The sequence below is a fragment of the Corvus cornix genome, chromosome 23 (genome assembly GCF_000738735.6).
Source record: "Corvus cornix cornix isolate S_Up_H32 chromosome 23, ASM73873v5, whole genome shotgun sequence".
Taxonomy (NCBI): Eukaryota; Metazoa; Chordata; class Aves; order Passeriformes; family Corvidae; genus Corvus; species Corvus cornix.
The window spans coordinates 4,932,943-4,953,992 of record NC_046352.1 but is presented as its reverse complement, the minus strand read 5'-3'; the positions used below and the strand labels follow the sequence as shown (position 1 = coordinate 4,953,992).

General features: G+C 44.5%; 1 protein-coding gene across 10 annotated transcripts in view; it reads left to right on the top strand.

The window, feature by feature from the left end:
• TANC2 (tetratricopeptide repeat, ankyrin repeat and coiled-coil containing 2) overlaps positions 1 to 21,050 on the top strand; it is a 195,641-nt gene that overhangs the window by 57,778 nt on the left and 116,813 nt on the right. For 4 of the 10 annotated variants that reach the window (XM_039564476.1, XM_039564479.1, XM_039564475.1 and 1 more), the window contains exons 4-5: positions 3,296 to 3,367; positions 6,892 to 7,071. The exons of 1 other annotated variant lie outside the window; for it this stretch is intronic. In XM_039564476.1, coding sequence (XP_039420410.1) covers positions 3,296 to 3,367; positions 6,892 to 7,071 — 252 coding nt within the window. Of the gene's footprint in view, positions 1 to 3,295; positions 3,368 to 6,891; positions 7,072 to 13,727; positions 14,294 to 21,050 lie in introns of those variants that run through there. 5 more of the 10 variants (XM_039564480.1, XM_039564482.1, XM_039564481.1 and 2 more) reach the window with 3 other exon arrangements.

Here is a 21,050-nt window from a genome sequence, read left to right as displayed (position 1 = left end):
TGTAACTGAGAGAAAGAGTTAATAGCCATGACTGCTTACTTTGTTCCTGCTACAGAATCAGGCACTCAGAAGCCTTGTTGAGTTTCTGACCCGCGTCCAGCATCCCAGATGGATGGATGCTGGACACTGATGAGACAGTAGCTTTCAAAAACTAAAATAGTGTCTAAGAGTTAATGGATTGTCTTAATTTTTAAAAAATACACAAAAGTTTTCCTCCCTCTCATGGTGAGATGCAAGAGAATATGAATTACTGAGTCAATATTTACTATATTATTCACTTCCCTTGTGGCATTTGACTATTTCCTCTTTTGCCTGTCAGCTTCTGTAAAGCTCCTTAAACAGGTTCATCTTGGTCTGTGCTGATCTTTATTTTAAATTAACTCGGATAGCCGTGTTCTCTAGCAATGATTTCACAACCGATTTACTTCTGGTGACCTCTTTTAGCTGTTGCATTGAAGGATTTGTCAATAACTTCGATGTTTCACCGCATTGGCAATCGTTACAGCAACTGAGTTGATTGAACTTCAGGAGTGATACCGTCCCCAAACTGTTGTCTGAATAGTAGGGTCACGTCTATAAACAATAGCTATTGCTAAAGCAAATACTAGCGACTACCTAAAATCATGCATAAATAAAATAACTAGAGTGTGGTTGGGATGACAGAGTCCTGATGTGTGCACAGAGGCGGATGTAAATACGAGCACTTGGAAGTTCAAAAACTGTGAGAATTAATATTCCCTTAGGAAGAGTAATCTCCCCTTTTTTGTACGTACAGTGAGATAACTTCATAATTACGTGTGGTATTGTTCCCTGCTAACCTTGCTCCTCCACAATCTGCTGGGAGCAGATTGTGCGCAACATTTTGATTTGTAGTGAAGAGAAAAACAATTAAATAGTTCAGTTGTTCAGCTCTTAACTGTGGCTGTTCCTTTCCATCCTTGGTTTCCCCCAAGCTCCACCTTTGCTGCAGCCATATCAAATGCAGCAGCAGTTGTGTGCTGACTGAAGATTTAATGTCTGCTGAGTCATCTGATTTATTTTTTCCTTTCCCACCTGCTAAATGCATTTTGGAAATTAATTTACTGTGAGCTTTCTTTACCCCTTAATATGTTGTGTAACTTGCAGGGAGATCCATCCCAGACTCTTGGCTCCCATGCAGCTGTTCCTCTTCTCCAACCCAGTGGCTTTGGCAGCCTGTTGTCACCATTTTGTGTCCCACCATTGGGTGTTGGAGCATTCTGGGGAGCAGGACCCCAGAGCTGCTGCCCCCAGCCCCCTCCCTTGGCCAAGGCTTGTTCTCAAGGCAAGGTTTGATACACCTAGGTAACTGTACAGCAGAGGTGTTGCCTTTCCAAGGGATCAAGGAGATTGATTCATAGAATTATCAAGAGATCTCAGGATGGGTTGGGTTGGAAGGGACCTTAAAGCTCATCCAGTTCCACCCACTGAGCCCCATCTAGCTGGGTGTCGAACACTTGCAAGGTCGATGAAACTTTCAGGGATGGAGTTTGTCTTTTGCTGATGATCATGTGTCTTTGGATAAATACAGGGGTTTACTCCTGATTTAAATACTGGGACTTTCTTGTCTTTTGAAATGTTCAGTCCTTATAATTATTTTTCATTTGGATTTATGTTTGGAGCTCAAAATGTTTTCCTCATGACTTAAAGGTTGTCTGTGGGGGCTCATAGCCAGGGGCTATTAGGGATGATGATGACAGTGATATCCATGTGCACAGCAATGGCCAAACCATACTGGGTGTTACCAGCAAATACAATCAGGACTCTGTTAATGCCTTTGACTGTAGGAAGGCTCATTGCAGCTAATTCCAAGAGGGCATCTCCAGGCTAATAAAAGCTCCTACGGACACATCCCAGTTGCAGTTGTATTCGCAGTGTGACATCCTTCTGGCAACCAGAATGGAAAAGGGAACTGGGGAAGTGTCGTGGTCTGTGGCCTCCTTGGCACCTGGCAGCTGGTAGCTTATTGGGGCAGGTGCAGTTGATTTAAAATCAGGATTCTGGGCTGCTGTAGCCAGATGACCTTCATGTGTAGCTGCTGTGTCAGCAGGGAAAGATGCAAAGGTGACAGAAACGGCCTGGCTGGCATCTGTTCAAGGTGCCTGGGCATTGCTTCAGGGAAACTGAGGGCTGGGAGCATTTCACCAAGGGAAGAGGGAACAGAAGACCTCTCCTGGCCTGGGCTGTGGTTCCTCTTTTTTTGGGAGTGGGGGTAGACTGAAATTTTTAGTCCCCATTTTAGTTCTGCTCTTGTGCTGCAATTCACAACTTCCCATCAAGCCAGACATAGCTCACATGTAACAGGAGTTGATAAAGTTAAATTACTTTATGGCATAACAGGCCCCTCCAACAAATAACTTCTGTAGAGCTATCCAGACATATAAATATATCAGAATGCAGTTGCTTTCAGTATCATCAAAACACATCAATGCTAAACCAACTATTGAGTTTTTAAACAGCTATTTGAGAATTCAGTTATTTCAAAACTATTTTTAAAGATTTTAAAAGCTTCCCCTTGCCCTGCTGCAAGGGGTAAGAACTGCTGAAATGCAGCCTGCATTTGAAATCCCTGGGTTTGCCTTTTCCCAATCTGCAGAGCTGGGCTTCTTTTTGCTCTCAGCTGCCGGAGACTCCATGTGCTCAAGCATCTGTATTGATGGGTGTATCTATTGTTTCTAATCTGGTCAGTTGATCAATGAAAAGCAGCCTGTAATGAATTGTATAATATTGTACACAATGTCCCACTCTGCATTTATCCAGACGGATTTGGGATTTGTTAACTGTAGCTGCTTTCCTAAACATCTTCCAGAGGATGTAATAAGAGACTTTGTTCTTCCCAGCCTTCCTGGTTTTTAGCAGACAATTTTAAAGGGACACAATTTCAAATTTCATGTTTCAAATATTTTTTTTTCTTTTTATCTGGATCTCTTTATTCCAAAGCTTAATATTTTAATATTTTGATATAACAGTCCAAAGTGAAGGAACTCATTGAAGATGCACAATTTGGTTTTTATTTCATTCAGATGTCTGTGGGATCAATAGGAGCAAGTAAAACCTTCCTTCTGTCCCGAGGACCTCACAGATTTCATTGCAGTGAGCTGGGGCAAAGGTGGAACGAGCAGCAGAGTCAAGCAGCAGTTTCCCCAGTTTCAGTCTGCCAGAGGGACCTTTTGTCCTGCTGTTCCTCCGAGATAGGTGATGGGACTCAAGGAAAAGTTGCATCTGCCTGACCTGTCCACTGTGATGTTCTACTTGTGCTGTTTTGGTTCTCATGCAGATGGAGGGAACGAGGAGCCACCAGACCGAAGACAGGCAAGTGTAGACTCCCGTCAGAGCCGAGCTGGGCAAGGTAAAACCTGAGTGTTGTTCTGCCTCGGGGACTCGTCTCATTTGTTCACCTTTGATACCTCCCAGGTGTTGTGTTTCTCGTCAGCCTGTGTGACCTGACAGACTTTGTACCCATCATTATTATCTGCACAGCTACCAACGTACTGAGGTTCACAAACCAGACAATCTTTGAGTGGCTGAAGGAGTTTAACCTAATTCCTGGTGCAGCACAGGTGGACCTGCAGAGCATGGTATCTGGGTACTGCAGCCAGAGGGACAGAGCGTTCTTCTGTTGGAGCTGGTGGTGCTGGAATTCTTCAGCACATACCAGCCCAAACCAGCACTCGGTTTCCAGGTTTCTACTTGCCTTTCCCTTGATGTCAAAAGGGGAACCTGGCAGGTTCACCATAACCAGGTTATCCTTCCCCAAGCCCTGGGATGCAATGGAGAAGGACCTGTGTGTACCTGCCTGGGGGCTGAACAGCCCCATGTTACATCTTTTGCTTTGGTTTGTTTCATCCTGCAGGGAGAGGACAAAAGGTCCAAGGAAGGGAGTACTAAAAACAGGATTTATATTCTTTAAATAACAATTCAACAGACACTTTGGTTGAGTATCCATCACTCAGAGTAGGTTTGGTGGTGGTTGGTTAATACCACACACAGCCCCATAATGGGGATCTCTGTCCCTGACAGCAGCAGCTCTTAGATCTGTGCTGGCTTACATGTCCTTTGAAGCAGCTTTACTTAGTTTTAAGCATTTTCTCCTTTGTGGGGGTTGTGAAAATGCTGTATTTTCATACAGCTTTCAAACTGAGCAGCATTTTTTGGAAATAGGGCTCTTGTAGGTTCTATGCCCATTGACTTACTCTCTTTGGGATTGCAGCAAGAATTTTCCGTTCATTTAGGCTCAAGCCTGTTGTTGCCATGGTGTCCTAATGACTTACTATGGGGACATTTTTTCCAGAGCGTTGTCCTTTTTTGGCAGTATTCCAGTGTTGCCTGGGTGAAATGATTTTGAGTGATTGAAGCTGTGATCAGAATTAGGGGGATCGGAATTGGTAGTTAAAACCCTGAAGCTCTGTGAAGTGTCAACTGCTCTGTTCACGTAGAATCTTTCAATTACTGTATTTAAATTTATTATTTTAAATTCTATTGTTTTAAAAGAAAGTAAAATTAGGAAAGAACCAGGGAATTTATAGCTGTACATATCCCGTGGCAGCTTGCATACAAGGAGCAGTGCTTTGAGGTTCAGAGACAGTGGCTCCTCTTCCCACTCTGAGCTCAGATGAAGTTGTTGTTGTGTAACTGTGTGCTAGAGGCTGAGCTTTGCTCTGCCGTGGGTCCCTGGCACGTCCTTCCCTGTGTTTGGCTCATGTCCAATGGTTTCTTGTTATGGGACAGAGCAGCTCAGATGCAGCCGCTGCTGGGAGCTCCCTGCGCACATCTCTGCTCTCTCAGCCCATCTATTCTGGATCTCTGCTGCTGTGGGAAAGGCATGGGTTTTGGCAGAGGAGGAGGGGATTTTTTTTTGCAAATCCTCGCTCAAGAATCACCAACCTGTACCTGTTCACTTTGGTGACTGTGACTGAAGGAACTGCAGTAACTAGCAAGAAGTTTCAGCGTAAGAGGGAATAGGAGGGGAAAAGGTAAAAAAGCTTCCAAGTTCTTGGAGAAACAAGCTTCTGAGCTAAGTATTTCCATTTGGATCAGAGGATGCAATTGTAGAGGCAGGCTTTCTGCAGCACAGGAGGAGAAGTGTCTCTGCTCTACATAGAAGCGTTATCTCTAACTTTTCCCAGCTTTGTGTCCATCACTTGAAATCTGTCTGCACATGTTAATGGGTATTTTTCATGATGGTGGATTAAGGAAGTTTATTATCCTTGGGTAAAGCATCCAGCTGAAATGAGGCAGTTGTCTTTCTGCTGTCTGACCTTCCACATTACCGTGTGTGATTAAGTGTCACAGTGTCTGAAAAGCTTCATTGGCAGGACAAGAGGAAACAGCTTCAAGTTGTGCCAGAGGAGGTTTAGGTTGGAGGTTTTGGTTAGGTTGGTTTAGGAAAATTTTTTCATGCCTGGCACCAAATGTATTTTAAAAACCCATCATGGGTTGGCTTTTTTGGATGCTAGTTTTGGCAGCGATGGTGGTCTGTCTTCCCTGACACTCCTGGTGAGCCTGGCCAGGCTGGCAGAGCCTGCAGAGAGCTCCTGGTAACTGGTGAGGGATGAGCAAGCAGAGAGTGAGTTGTGTTTGGAAATGTCAAAACCAGTGTAGGTGTGAAGGGTGTCAGTGCTTATTTGGTTTTCCTGTAAAGAGCGATACAAAACTGCTGAGAGACATTCCTGAATTCTGGCACCGGGAATGGATGGATTTTAGCCATAGGTGCTGCAGCCTCCTAGAATCCTTCAGGAACTGGTCCAAGATTTTTGACAGTTATTTCAACATGGGTTTTTTCCGCTGATCATAAACAATATGTTGGGTTGTTCACATTGTAATTTGGATATTGGGAATACAGCTCATCCATTGTCTCCTCTGGTGTACCATGCATTTGGGGCTTTTACCCTTCTGTCTTATTCCCACTCTTGTCCATCTCCCTTTCTGTCCAGCAAACATTTTCTCTTTTAAGTGTACTTTCACAAGCCATTAAGAACAGCACAGCTATCCAGTGGAAATCCAGTAAGGAATGTCTTTATGGAGGGAAAACATCAGCAGGCAATAAGAGCTAAAATCTATCTTGTTATAGTGTGACACAAGTCTGGCTTTCTCACATTATTGAAATGTTAATGAAAATGAGTGAAATATGAATGTTAACACTTTGGGTTGGTTTTGAAGATGAATTATTAGTTGTCTGGGTTAGGTTGTTCATCTTACTGACAAGAGTGGAGATCCAAGTGTCCTTGACTCCAGGGTTTCCATATCTGCAGCTAATAGGAGGATCCTTATGGCTCCTGAGTCTTGCTGATCCTGGAGCACCTTCCCTTCACTGTTCATTAATACTGATCACAATTAGCAACGTGTCCTTTTATTGTTCTATCTTCACTTGTTCTCATGCTATTCCATGTATTCCATTGTGGCTCTGTAGTGATGCGACCCCCACGTGGGCTTTGTGTGTCTCTCGGGAGAGTTGGAGCTGGTGGCTGTTTTTAGAGGCATTTGTTCTTACATTTTATTTGGGGTTTGGGGTTTTTTTTAGGCTAAAGGTCCTCCTATTGAAATTTAATTCAGCTGGGAGGTTTTTTATTAGAAACCAACAATCTAAAAACTATGGTCATTACATTGAAAACTGGTGACTCTAAGACTCTGAAAGACAAATTAAGAACATTGAAAGAAATTCTTCATGGTTCTGCTGTTCATCATATAGAGAGGGTACTGAGATGCTCTTTCGAATTTCTTCAAGGGATGTGTCACGACTGTGCAAAGGGAACAAGCAGTTGGCAAGTTGGCTCTGTGCAGGGCTCCCTCCAGCCAGCCCTTTTGGAATGATGGAAGCAGGATTCTTTCCCTTGCATTCTAACCAATTCATTTTTATTTTTCTGTCCCCATCAGGCACCTCCACAGAGAACGACTGTGCTTTTGAACCTGACTACGCTATTCCACCACTCCCAGTGACCGAAGGTATGCAGCACATTCGGATTATGGAGGGCATGTCGCGCTCCCTTCCATCCTCCCCCTTACTCACACATCAGTCTATCAGTGTTCGGCTCCAACCTGTGAAGAAGTTAACTGGTAAGGACTTTAATAAAGTTCACTGGGGCTTTTAAGGTCCGTCGGTGCAAAAATCTGAAAGAAAAAGCTTTGAACAGTTTCTGTATCCAAGTCATTCCCTTGTTTATTACAGCATCTGCTTCAGTCAAACCTGGGGATGGATTGGATTTTTGTGTTGACAGAGAAGTCTTTCTGTGCTGAAAAAGGTCTCTCTGATTTACAAATACTCTCTAGTTCTTGAGAAATTTCTATCAGAGTGTGTTTTAGGTCCACTTTGTGTTGTGGTTTATGCACAGTGGAAGCATTACAGTAATTTTAAAGAAGTTGATGCTTAAATTTTGAATGTCAAGAGAACATCAGAGAAATTATGTTCAGATACTGCTTTGCTTATTTAACCTGTTAGGATTGTGGTTTGAATACCTAGAGATGGTGCAGTAGTGTGATTTTCAAAAGCGCTTGGAGTCCAACATCCATATAAAAGCCTGAAAGAAGGTATTTCTACCGGTAACAGTTTTTGAGAAACTTGATTCTTGCCTAAAATCTGACCACACTCTGTGCCCAGCTTTAAGAATGATCAGCCAGGGTCCTGTGCTTGTGCTGAGCGAAACCTCCAAAAGGAGTTTTTACCAGATATAGTCTGATCTATGTGTACAAAAGGGAGCTTTGATGCACTTGGTGCCTTTTGTTTCCTCTGCCCTCTGGTGAAAGGAGAACTTGGGAAGGATAAGTGGGAGAGATTCTGAGTTGTGACAGAGTCACGATTCCATGATTGGGCAGGACTGGTCCTTGGATCATACCGCTAGTTCCTCAAAAGACCTGGAATTCTAACAGTGGCTGTTGCAGGTGGTAATTCAAAGAGAGGGATGGCGATTCCCACAAACCTCAGGGTCTGGGAGCTCTCTGGAGCCTGTGCTCAGAGCCACACTGCAGGTGTACCTGGTGAAGATGCATATTCCTCTGTCAGGGTGGTTTGGAAGTCATATGCCATGAAATCTAGACCTGAACAGGTTGGGTACAAATGAGGATGTCAATAAAATGCTGGTAATTGTTACTGCACAGAAGCAAGAGAAGAGAAGTGTTAGGCTTCCAGTTTTGTTCAGAGGTTCGTTTTGGGGTCACACACAAAACTTGGAAATGGACTGGGGAGGTGACTACATCTGTCTTGTACTTGCATACTTTGCCTTTTCCATATGCTTTAAAAATCTGTTCTAGCTGGACCCAGTCCCATATACCCGGCAAACCCCTGCTTATGCTTTGCACGTCCTTGTCTCGATGACTCCAGTGAAGCTCCCAATGCACTTAGAATTCAGGATGTGTTTCCATGCATTAGTGGAGAAGATTTTTTAAATTATTAGTTTAATTTACTGTTGATATTGTAAAATGAAGGTGTTTATTTTACATCCTCCTGCAGTCATGGTAGGAATTTGTTTGCTTTCATTAAGGTGACATGGAAAGGAGCTGGAAGAGCAGTGCTTCTGCTTTTTGTAGTTCACAGTATTTATCACATTTCCTCAACTATTCCTTGTTGTCTGTCTTTTACTTACTACTAATCTGAGAGATTTGGAAAAGAAAAATGTTCCTCAGTGGCAGAAAGAATCATTAAAGCATGGAATATCCTGAGCTTGAAGAGACCTGCAGGTATCATCTAGTCCAGCCCCTGGCCCTGCACAGACACCCCAGCAATCCCATCCTGTGCGTCCTTAGAGCGTTGTCCAAACGATGGGACCCTTTGCTACATAAAAATCTTTATCTTTCATACTTTTGTAGTGGTTTGGTCCAAAATACTCATTACTGCTTACCTTCTGTGAGATAAGAATTAGGAGAAAAGCAAAGCAGGCACCAAACTTGAAAGAATATAAAGAAGTTTATTAATAGACCTAAAATAAGGAAAAATAAAAGAGGGGAAAAAAAAAAATCATACCACACCTTCAGAACACTTCTCCTCCCCCCACCTTTCTCCCTTCTCCCACTGACAATGTAAAATTCAACCCTTGAGATGTTCAGTCTGTTTACCACTTCCATAATAACCTTGTTCAGTCCATTTAGGAAGAGGAGTCTCTCTTGCCCATGCTATGAAAACATTATCACAACGAGACAGCCGCCCGGGTTGGTTCTCTGCTCGCATCATGTGAGAGTCCCCTCCCACGACCTGCAGCTTTTCCCACAACTGCTTTCGAGGGTCCAATCTTGAGCTACTGGGGTGCAATTTTAAGGTTGAGCCGTCCAGAAACAGAAGTTCTCTTCACCCATCGCTGGGAGCATTTAATCTCTAAGAGTAGAGGCTCTCCTCCTTCCCTGGGAGCAAAGGGTCCTCCTCATCTTCATCTCTAGGACTATCTCTGGGAGCATCTCTAGGAACTGAGGTCTTCTCCTTTTCCATTTGGAGCAAAAGTCCTCATCGCTTCCATCTCTCCCTATTCAAACTTCTCATGAAATTACAGCTGCTTCAGCATCTGCCTATCTCAGCGCAGGTGCTTTTGCTCTCAAGCACAAGTTGAATGCTCCACCCCCCATGCCTTCATGAAATTACAACGGGTGCTCTGATACATCATAGCTTTCCAACAGAATTTCAGCTTTAAGCATCTCCTCTTTCTCTTCCCTCAGGTTTTCAGCTCTTCACAGCACTAAAAGGGTTAATGTCACCCAGGCCTTGCAGCTGGAATGTCGCTTATCGCTGTTGCTCACATGATCTTTGCCAGGCAGTGGTGGGCAGCTTTCAGCTGAATCTTGGCCGCAGTGCAGAGGGGGAGCCGAGCTGCCCCGTCTGCCCACAGCAGGGCCCTGGGGGGGTTCCGTGGGTGGCACAGGGCCCATTGGCTCCAGGATGGCCGTGGCCCGGCCTGGCCTGGCCTGAGCTGGGCCTGAGCTGGGCCCGCTGGCCCTCGCACGGGGCCCGCAGCCACCTGTCCCAGCACTGGAAGCGAGACAGAGCTCTGCCCAGGGTTTGTCTGTTCTTAAGTGTGGATCACAGGTGGTCAAAATTTTAAGTGGCTTAAAAAATTGTCCATATTCAAACTGGCCAGCTGATGGGTTCTGTCAGGTCACAGAGGAGCTGTAAGCACCCCTTTGCAAGAACATCACTTCTGGGACTATGTTTTGGTTTTTTTAAACTAAAAATTTATGTCCTAGGACCATTTAGTAGATACTCAGAGCAGTCTTCCAGTATCTGAAGGAGCCTACAAGGAAGCCAGAGAGGGACTCTTCGTCGGGACCTGGAGTGACAGGACAAGGAGGAATGGGTTCAGACTGCAAGGGGGGAAATTTAGGTTGCATATGCAGAAGAAATTCCTCCCTGTGAGGGTGGTGAGACCCTGGCACAGGTTGCCCAGAGAATCTGAGGCTGCCCCATCCCTGGAAGTGTCCAAGGCCAGGTTGCACAGGGCTCGGAGCTACGTGGGCTAGTGGAAGGAGTGCCTGCCCATGGCAGGGGGTGGCATTGGATGGGCTTTAGGGTCCTTTTCAACCCAAACCATTTCATAATTCTATGATAACATAATCTTTTAAAGTTCTTAATCTGTCTGATATGTAACCAAGTCAGCTTTTCGTTCACAGAAAAGCTAAAATGTCCATTTTAGGTAAAAAGTCACAGGAACACATTCCATGGAGTGTGTGTTTTCTACCCAGAGGAACTAAGGTCACTCACTCACATGTTGGTGTCTGGGTTTGCTGGGTATGAAGGCTTGGCTGGATTCAGAGGGTGATAAATATTCCATGTGGGTGCAATTTCCACTCTGCTGCATAGTCTGGTGATTAAGAAAAACTAAGATCATTGTGGCTCTAAGGGGTGAAGTAACAGTCAGCATAAGTAATCAGCTCTCCCCCTCCTGCCTGTGTCACCTCTTGTTTAGCACTGGCTGAAAACATACTTAAATCAGCTCGTTCAACTTCAGTTTGTGGTGTTTAATTTTTTTTTTTATCACAGTGGCTTTATTTACAAAAATAATGTGAAAAATGTGTAATAAAAAGAAAGAAAACCCCCCACCCTCCCAGCCCAGGATAGGTAAGTGAAGACACCATTTTGGTTTGTGTCTGCAATAAAATTACCACTTAAAAGTTACCGTGCTTGCTACACAAAGAGCAACTGCTGTTGAAACAATGGGCTTAAACATTCTACTGTATGTCAAGAGTGTGTTATAGCTGACTCAAAGCCGTAACTGTGATGAAAATAATGCAGGTGCTCTATATACCTGCCTTGAGGACAGCAGTGCTTTCCAGGAGGGTGCTTAGGGATGAATGTATGTAAGTGCTTTTGGGAATCAGTGCCAAAAATACGTGCATTAGATTAATAAAGGAGGTACTGGGCTGAAAGACTCAGCTCATGATGTTTTATTCGACTCCTGTGGAACCCACCATGTGCAGAGGGTTTGCACAAAGCCCGGTGCCGCATCCCACTCCTCCTCCTCTTCAGGAAGGAGTGTTCATTTACATATTGTACATTTATATGCGTAGGGATAATTTTATTCATCACTGTACTTGGCTATTGCTATTTTTTCTATTGAATGACAGATTGCAAGCATTAGGATTCTCTTAGAAAGAGCACGTGTGTGAGTGCCTGTGCAAAGAGTGAGGAGGGGAGAATATTAGCAAGAAATTTAGGGAAGAAATCATGTTTTTCTAACAAAAACCTGGCCTAGATGTTTCGGTTTGAATTCGGAGAGGCCTGATTCCTCCTGTATCCAGTGTGAATTAGCTGCTTCAGTGTCTTCGAAGACATGGGCTTGGGGAACTGGTTTCACTGCAGATCCCCTCTTTGAGGGTGTTCCTCCCTTGTGCTTGGGGAATTTGGGAACTTTCCCTAAGAATAAAATTCATAGAAATGAGTAGGAATATTCCTAGGTGGGTTCAGGCAATTAATAGCAGCCTTTTTCCTAAAGAAAATGTGTATTTTTTCATGAGATCCTTCAGAGTTATTGAGAGCAGGGCTGAGCAGGATGGAGGCTTGCTCTTCCCAGTGACACCAGTAAGGACCCACCACTGTGGCTCTCAACAGCCCTCCAGGTCCATCTGGGCTGGGGATCTCACACACAACATTCCCTGGGCCACCATCACCTGTGTCATTTGTAGTGCTGGGGTCTTGTCTTCTCCCCATCCCTCATGGGATACCCTTGCATCTCTTGGGAGTAGCCACAAGGATTATCACATCTCTCTTCTCTATATCTTCAGCAAATGGTTCAATATTCTTTGATGCTAACTGTAATTGTGGGTGTGAAAAAAGCTGAGATCTCTCCGCTTGAAAACTTTAATTGTTACTTGTTGAGTGGTGACAAGCCCAGATTAATGATTGTAGCCCCCAGGACCACTTGTTCTCTCCAAATTGTTGCACCAGCTCAGCTGGGTGGGAGCATGAGAGATGATGAGGCACAGCTTCAGGGGTGGCAGTGCTGGGGGGAAGCCATCAGTGCTGGCACATGTGGGAAGTGGTGAAGTCACGGCTCCTGGAAGTCCTCAAAAAATGTATGGCTCTGGCACTTGACAACACGGTTTGGTGTGGAATGTGATGGTGTTGGATTTGATTATGTTCAAGGTCTTTTCCAACCTTAACAGTGATTCTGTGATGTGAGCGTGGTGAGGCCCTGGCACAGGTTACGAGAGAAGCTGTGGTTGCCCCTGGATGCCTGGAAGTGTCCAAGGCCAGGCAGGATGGGGCTTGGAGCAGCCTGAGATAGTGGAAAGTGTCCCTCAGGGCAGTGGCAACTGGATGATCTTTAATGTCCCTTCCAACCCAGGCCACTCTGGGATTCTGTGTTTAAAAATAACATAAATCATCAGATTTCAACGTTTCAGTTGCTGAGCCCAGGCTCCAGCACTGCAGTGTTGTGGTTGTGCTGGGTGCGACAGTGGCCATTCTCTCCCTCGCTGTGTATTGTCTGTTTGAGCACATGCATTAAGTGAAAAGCAGCTGTGATGGTTCTGGTAAATAATGTGTTTTTCCCCAGTGTTGCACACGGAATACAAACCTTCGCCTTGTTCACAGCTTGTGATGGCAGGTGTGCTTGAGTTGGCTTTCCCTGCTCTGCCATACCTGAAGATGCTTTGGGGGCTCTGCCAGCCTCCCTTGACCAGCAGCACCTGGGTTATGGGTCAATTTGGAAATGTTCTGCTGTTTCTGGGAGGCCTGGCAGGATCTGTGTTGGTGGCAGTGCTGCTCAGGCACTCAGCCACCTGATGGTGCTGCAGTTTGGCTCATCTCAGCCTTGCTCTGTAAGGACTGAGCTCCTCACCTGTGCGGGGCTGTGCATACCTGGGGGGCCCGGTGGTACTCTGTTTTCACAGACGTTAGTTTGGGTCTGTATTAGCGTCCAGCCATTTCCTTTAATTAATCATTTCAATTATTTCAATTCCAGTTATTTGAACATACTGCAGAATCATGTTGTTTTGTTGTGTTTTCGTACAACTCTCTGGATGCAGATGTGTCTGGGCTGGGTGCGATCCTGTCAAAAATTTGTGCCAACTGCTTCAATGTGAACAATGAAACCTGTCCCCGACCAAGGGGGTGCTGCAGCTTTAAAGCTTACAGCCATTTAATATAAATTGTTCCCAGAATCCATGTCACAACTCCTTATATGGTGCTGCCTTTTTTTTTTCTTTTCCCCTTAGTTGCCATGACAACAGCAGCACTGCACCATTCATCAGCTCTGGTCCTGGGCTGCATCACCAGCCCCTCAGCTTACTCCGAAATGTTCGGGAGAGCATCCATGAGTCAGTCGCTCTGATCTCCTGATCCATTATTTCCCTGTTCTTTCAGCAGTTTGCTCTAGGAAAAGAGCAAAATAAGCTGCGCCACAGAAAGAAACTGTAAAACTCCTTCCTTTTCCCCCCAAGGGAGGCGTAGAGGCTACATTTGCTGCAGCATTCTGGTAGGAATTAAAGCAGCTCTATAACAGTGGGAGACTTGATGAAGAGGGAAGGCTGTGTGTCCATAAGCTTCTCTGGAATCCTCCTGGAGCCCGTTCCCTGGCACTCAGAAGATATGCAGGTGATGCTTGTAGGGGCAGCGGGCGCCGCAGGGAGACAGTGCTTGTGATTTTGGGAATGGAGCTTGACATCAGCAGCGGGAGGTGTCACCTGTAACATCACCCTGACGTGGGGAGCAGCAGGATGGAGCCAGCGCTAGGGAGAGGGAGGGACCGGAGGAGGATCTGTGCCAGAGTGCTCTCCAGGCAGCGGTACCCCTGAATTCCCAGCCTGCTGACTGCGCTGCTGGGCTGCACGCGCAGGGGACGGGGAGAGCAAACAAAGCCCTGTGAGTATTTGGACAATTTGTCGTGCACAGACTTTGGGATTGTGTTTGGTATTCCTCGGCCTCCTCTAACTGCAGAAAATCAACGTACAATGAGGGATTCTGGGGCTCCTAGTTGGTAAGGAAGCCATTACTAGGAGGGAGTTAGTGTCAGGTAGGGTGATGCTGCTGGTGGTAATTTGCCTTTTAGTTGTTGTTGCAATAGTTTTACATAATCTGAGTTTGTCACCTCCTTGCTCAGATGTGCAGAATTTCTCGTACAAAACATAAAATGAATGTGCAATTAAAAAATTGGATTTCTCATCGTTGCTGAAGTAGAACTGCTGAGGAGTGAGTTGAAAATGCTACAGATACCGAGTCGTTTGTTTCCAAAACATTAGAACAATGGGATTGAGATGTTTTCCTTCTGTGTTCCGAAATGACCACAAATTAGATTTGAGTGGATTATAAAACCCCTTTGTGCTGAGGGAAAGAAGTATTTGCTTTTCACTTAAAGAGTGAGCTTCTAGAAATACAAGTAAATAAACAATCATTACCAAGGTGGAATAATTTGAGGAAAAGCTGTTGAAGTGCCTGGTGCTCATGTTGTAGCTAATTTTTGAAGGATATTGTGCTTAAAATGGTTGGTGTCAGGAGAGACTTTGCTCCTTTTTAAGTATTTTTATACCATAGTGTTTGCAGTAGGCTTACATTTCTTTTCATTGAATTCTCTGTCATGCTGTCATCATGACACTGATCTGAAATTCCTGTTCCTGTGTAGGAGTGGAAGTTGGGTGGGAGGCCCACTCTGTATCTCAGAATGCATAGCAATGCCAAGGACCCAGTTACTGGAAAGTGCCATTAGATTTGGGGGGGTTTCCAGGTGTATAATATATTCCTTCTGGGCATAGTTAATTTTCCATTGAATTTTCCTTGGTGCCTTGCAACCCCTATCTGCCTAGAGGTTTCATGAGTAGGAAACTTGTGTTTCAGAATTGTCAGAATTACTGAGTCATCCCTTTTTAAAAAATTACCTAAAACATACACAATGTTTCATTGTGGTTTGGGCATCTGAATTTTTAGTCCTTTTTTATGCTCTTAATGTGGCAAACCCTGACGTCTCAGGAAGAATTTCTTCATGGAAAGGGTGGTCAGGCACTGAAAGGGGCTGCTCAGTGTGGTGGTGGAGTCCCCATCCCTGGAGGTGTCCAGGGAATGACTGGATGTGACACTCAGTGCTCTGGGCTGGTGACAAGATGGGGATCTGGCACAGGTTGGACTCAATGGTCTTGGAGGTCTTTTCCAACCTCAGTGATTCTGGGATTCTGTCTCCAGCAGTGAAACCTGCTGGAGAAGGAGGATCCTTGTTCAGTTACAATAACATATGCTGAATATCTTTTTCCTGGTGTGTCAGTTCTTACTATCCATTTTTGGAATTCTTCATCCATTATTTTGGGACTTGTGATTTGTTTTGACAGGCACATACTCAAATGGAAACCAACTGGGCTTGCAGAGATTAAACGGGTGGATGAATGTGTCCCTGCGTACCCACAGATGGACTTTTATCTCTGTTAAACCAATGTAACTCTTCATGTGAAATGGGAAAATTTCTGATTTAAATTTTTTGGAGCTCCAGAACTGTCCCTGAAATTTATGCAGATAAATGGTGTGTCTGTTTGTAACTTTTGGAATTAAACCAAATCCTGTGTTTAGGGGTTTTTGTTTGTTGGAGACCTGTCAAACTCATGATGTTTCTGCATTAATTTCAGGATAGTTTGGATGTAACTTTTATGTTCTTAAGTAACGGGAAGGAAAAAAATGGCATATCATATCTATTGGCTTTTGAAAGACACTTACCAGTTCTAGCATGATTTTTCCCCAGTGCTGCTTTCAAGACAAACCCTATCCATCTTACTTTGACACCCAACTGTCTTTTCATATTGACAGAATAGAAATTGCAATAGAGATATGCAGAAAATCCCACGTTTTCTCCTTGGTGCTGGTGTGATGTTGTTGCAGAACCTTTAGAATTTGCTCTTCCCACATATATTTTTTATTTGCATCAAGGCTGTTGGACTGCTCAGCCTTGCAGAGGATGTGGTAAACATGTCATCACAGCACTTGAGCTGGGAAAAAGTGATAATAGCTCTGCACTTCAGATAATTGTGTAGATGCTTAAACAGAGGGAGAACCCCAAAAGTTTCTCTAGTGTAGATAATGTTTAAAAGGCAAAAAAATTGCCTTGAAACTCCATGGCTTTTCAGAGGCTCGAAGAGAGAAATTGTCCTTGTTTCACACTGAGGCTGCACAAAATGGAGCATCTGTCACGATTACACTTCTGGTGTGTGAGAATTTTTAATTTTTAGACATAGCTAAGAGGTTTCTATAGCAAGAGGAGGTGGTGTGGGAAGCCTCCTGCGGAGTTAAATCAGGCCATCGCTCTTCCCTTGGCTACGTCTTTCCTCCTACTCCTGGAATGTGCCTTCAGAGGTGTCCTGTGCACTTGAGAGCAGAAGTGCATTCACAGGATACAGTCATGTGAAATAAGCCCTTACATCCTCTTGGGCTGCTTGTTTTCTAAGGAAAAGCCCTCATCTCCAGCTGGGCATGTTCTCTGGCCCTCTCCTACTTCTGTCACAGCAGGATGACCTGTTTTGGAAACTTCTTCCTGTGTCCTGCATGACCACACCAAGATGGTGGGTTGCGTCACTTGTCCAAAGATGGAACATTACTTTTGCAGAAGTTAATTTCTGATGCAATTGGTACCTGGCTGGCTCTAACCATGCAGGAAGCCTTGATCAGGTTCAGTTAAACTTGTGGTCTGATCAACCAAGTTTGGGGTGATGCCACGCACGAGACATTCCAGCATAATGTGAACAGGGTCCTGGGTGGGGTTATTGCACAGCCATGTGCCAAGTTTTCATCACAGATTCATCCCCTGACCGATGGCCAAACCAGACGGGAGGTTGAGGATTGAGCTGGATCTTTGGCTCTGGACCATTGCTTTGGCACTTCTCTTTCCTTGCTCTGTGGTGATTTTCCTGGAGTAGTTGTTGGTGCTCTGTAATTCCATTCCTAGATAAAGGAGCTACAGGAAAGTTGGAGAGGGAGTTTTTACGAGGGCTTGTGGTGACAGGGTAAGGGGGAATGGCTTTAAACTGACAGTGAGTAGGTTTAGATTGGATATTAGGAAGAAATTTTCTTCCCTGTGAGGGAGGTAAGGCCCTGGCACAGGCTGCCCAGAGAAGCTGTAGCAGCCCCTGGGTACCTGGAAGTGTCCAAGGCCAGGTTGGATGGGGCTTGAAGTAAGCTGGGACAGTGGAGCATGTCCCTGCCCATGGCAGGAGGAGAGCACTGGATGATCTTTAAAGTCCCTTCAAACCAAAACAATACTGTGATTCTATGATATATTGCTGTTTTAAGCTTATTTGGAGTTCTATCAGAGATGTCTTTGGCCCCGCCTCCAAGCCACATTCCAGTATACTTCTGTACCTTCTGTTGCCAGAAACCTTCACCAATGGTTCTTGCACCTTAAAATATGCAATAGTATAATCCATCCCTCTTCCATGCACTTCGTTAAGAAATAGCATATTGTTTGTTACCAAAATATGACGCTTCATTCATTTCCAAGTACATATTGTGGGTATACATTTCTGAACAACCTGCTTTCTTATTCTAGCAGCAGCAGCTTTTTTAATAGGCAAAACAATCCCCCTCTAAGCACCCGATTTGTTGAGCTGCAGCTGATGGCCTGAGGTTTTTATGCTGCAGGTGGAGAGGGGCATTTTTTGTGTCAACAGAGAAGGAACATCCTACAGTTAAATGAAATGAGAAAACAAATTAACCTAAACTGGTTTGAAATGGTGTTTTCACCAAAGGGAAAAAAATAATCCTCACTTTCAACATTTATTTGGTTCAGTATCTCAGTATTCATTAAATCTAATATTTAGGGTCCTGACATATGCCATGTCTTGACTGAGTGTCACGTATCTGACAGAACCCACAGGCCTGGATTGTCTGTCAGGGTCTGAATCCTGATGTTCAAAGGGCTCCTGTGCCTTGTTTGTAGCTCTGTGTGTGACAGCACTGCAGATTGCACTGAGCCTGGTGCCTCACCAGGTGCTGCTTTAAGTCTCGATAGTGAATTATTCTTCAGGATTTTTTAAATACCCTGTTATAATTTCTTAATCCTCTTCCTGTATCCCCCCCAGTTAGAAAAGATGTTTTGGACTAGTGTCCCAAATCAGCCTGTTCATACAGGCAAGAGGCATGGCAATGGGAAATGAAGATATTCTGAAAGATCAGAACATTTCTAAAAGCTTTTTTTTTTTATTTTGTTCTACACAAGAGAAATAAATAATAATAAAGTGAGGAAGGAGACTTGAGGGTGCAAGGAGGAAGCGAGGCAGATGTGAGCTGGGGTGGGACAATGCTCTGCGGCCAGTTGTGAAATCAGTGCCACTCTGGAGCTCACAGGCAGGCACCTTTATGTCTGATCGTTCTGTTGCAATGTCCTGCTGCAGAGTTTCTGTGGTGGGGAGAAAAATCACTCTGCAGGGGAGGGAGGAGCAGCCACCGTGCCCAGGGTCTCCGGCAGCTCTTCACTGTTGGAACAGGACTGAGTGTCACTCTTGGATTACAGGCTGATTTTTAATTTCTTTATTTCGTCTTCCCTGCTTTCAAAAGTGTGTACGTAATGGAGCTTGATTCTTTTCAGGCACACAGAGTCACCTGTGGCTGTATTTTGTAAGCCCACGTAGCCACCACACGTGATGAGACCTGCGGATGGTGTGTCATGGAGCCATCAGGGCCCCTTTGGTTGGGGATGTTTGCAAGTTATGGAAGGTTTAAACTTGAAATTTCTACAAGTGTTTTCTCTGCAGAGATGAAGGCAGGCTTAGGAGAATACAGGTTTTATCCCTGTTATGCTTTTCTTGTTATCCTCTCAGCCATGGAAGCGAGTAGGTGTAAGTGAGAAAGTGGTTTTTGGAAGGGAAGTCACCAGATGGGTGCGTTTCTGTCGATAAATGGTCCTGGCCCTGTTGCGTGTCGTGGCTGTTCCTCTTTCAGCTTGGAAAGGGGCTGCCCTGAGAGTGCTGCCTTCCCATTATTTACACTTAAAGGACTAGACCTGGTCCTGGGATATTGGTGCTGTCACAGGATTCGTGTGCACCAAAGCTTCGGAGAGATTTTGGGTCTTAAATCCCCTCCTGCTGAGGAGCGCGGCACTCCCGTGTCAGTGACAGTCTGCTTCAACTGTCTGTGTTCACACAAATAATCACATGGTTATTAGATATTTCAGTTAAATCCTTGGGGCATGCCGTGTGTCCTTGTCCCTGCTCCTCTGTGGAAGGAAAGGATGATGAGCAGTCATCACTCCTCAAAACAGAAAGTTCTAACAGCTTTTTTAATTTTGCAAGGAAATGAAGAATTTGAAAAGCAAGTAAATTACTGAAAACTACAGGTGGCTGAATTAGCAATTTTCTTAGGTAAAACCCACCTTGTAAGTGCAGCATAATGCAATTTTTCAAGTGTTAACAAAAAAGTTTAGCTAATTCAGGATTGTGCCTTGCCAGATCAGCAGCTTCATTTTATGCATAGAATATTCTGTGAAGCTGCTACCAGCAAAGCAATAGGGATCCTAAATCCAGTTTCATATGAATGGAACAGTTTTGCATATGTGTCAGTGTAATTACAGCTCTGCTGGTATCAACTAACCCAACTAAATTAGTTTTAGCATCACAAAATTTGAATGACTTGCACAGAAATAAAATTACCTTATCTATTCTTAATCTCTTGCCTTTATTTTAAATGCTGTTATCAAGCAGTGAATTTATATTGGCTTGTAGCTGTGTAGTCCTGGTCATAAACAGTAGTTTATATAGTGAACAGGATCCAGTCTCTCACATGCTCTAACTTGGGATTACTTGTGAACAGTCGGATATTTTACAGTTTAGTCTTCTCTCTTTTATGGTTACAATATCTTGGTTTGATCTTAAGGACATGGTGGGAGAATGAATGAGATTTTGTTTATGTGCAGCTTATGCTTGCTGCTGGCCTTTGCCCTGCCACTCCTGTTCCAGTTTAATTAGGTGGTATAATTTGATACCTACCTTTGATCATTCTTGGCTGCTTGTAAAATACTTCAGCACTGGTCTTGCAGTGCTGTCTAGAGTGAATAATTCCTTTCTGTTGTTCTTTTTCAGTTCCTTTCCCAGCCCCTAGTGCAGGTTTTAATTTTTTACTGCTCTAATTGCAGAGAATCAGTCCAGAATCAGAGGCAGTGGGTACCCACTGTGCGGGTACAGGCACTGCAAAGACAAGATGGCAGAGCTCAGTCTGTCTGGGATGGCAGCGAAGCCAGAGCAGCTCGTGAAAGCAAACTGCGCCGAGGCATGAGGAGCAGGAGCTGGTCAAGGATGCTGAATGACTTCTTTGCTGGAGAACTGCTCATTTATAACTCCCTTAACACCAGGCAGCTGAAAGGTGGTTGTTGTGGCATCAAGTGCTAAAAAGGGCTTGGAGGGAGCTCTGGGAAGCTGCAGACCCATTGGCCTGGTGTGTATGTGGAACACGTTAATAGAAGGAGTTCCAAAGGGCAGAGTTAATCACAGAGTCACAGAATGGTTTGGATTGGATGGGACCTTAAAAACAATCCAGTTCCCCCCCCTGCCATGGGCAGGGATACCTTCCTGTGTACACTCTGCAGTGTAAAGAAAACTGGAGAGAATGATAGAGTTGCAGAATGATTTGGGTGGGAAGGGGCCTTAAAGCTGCTCTG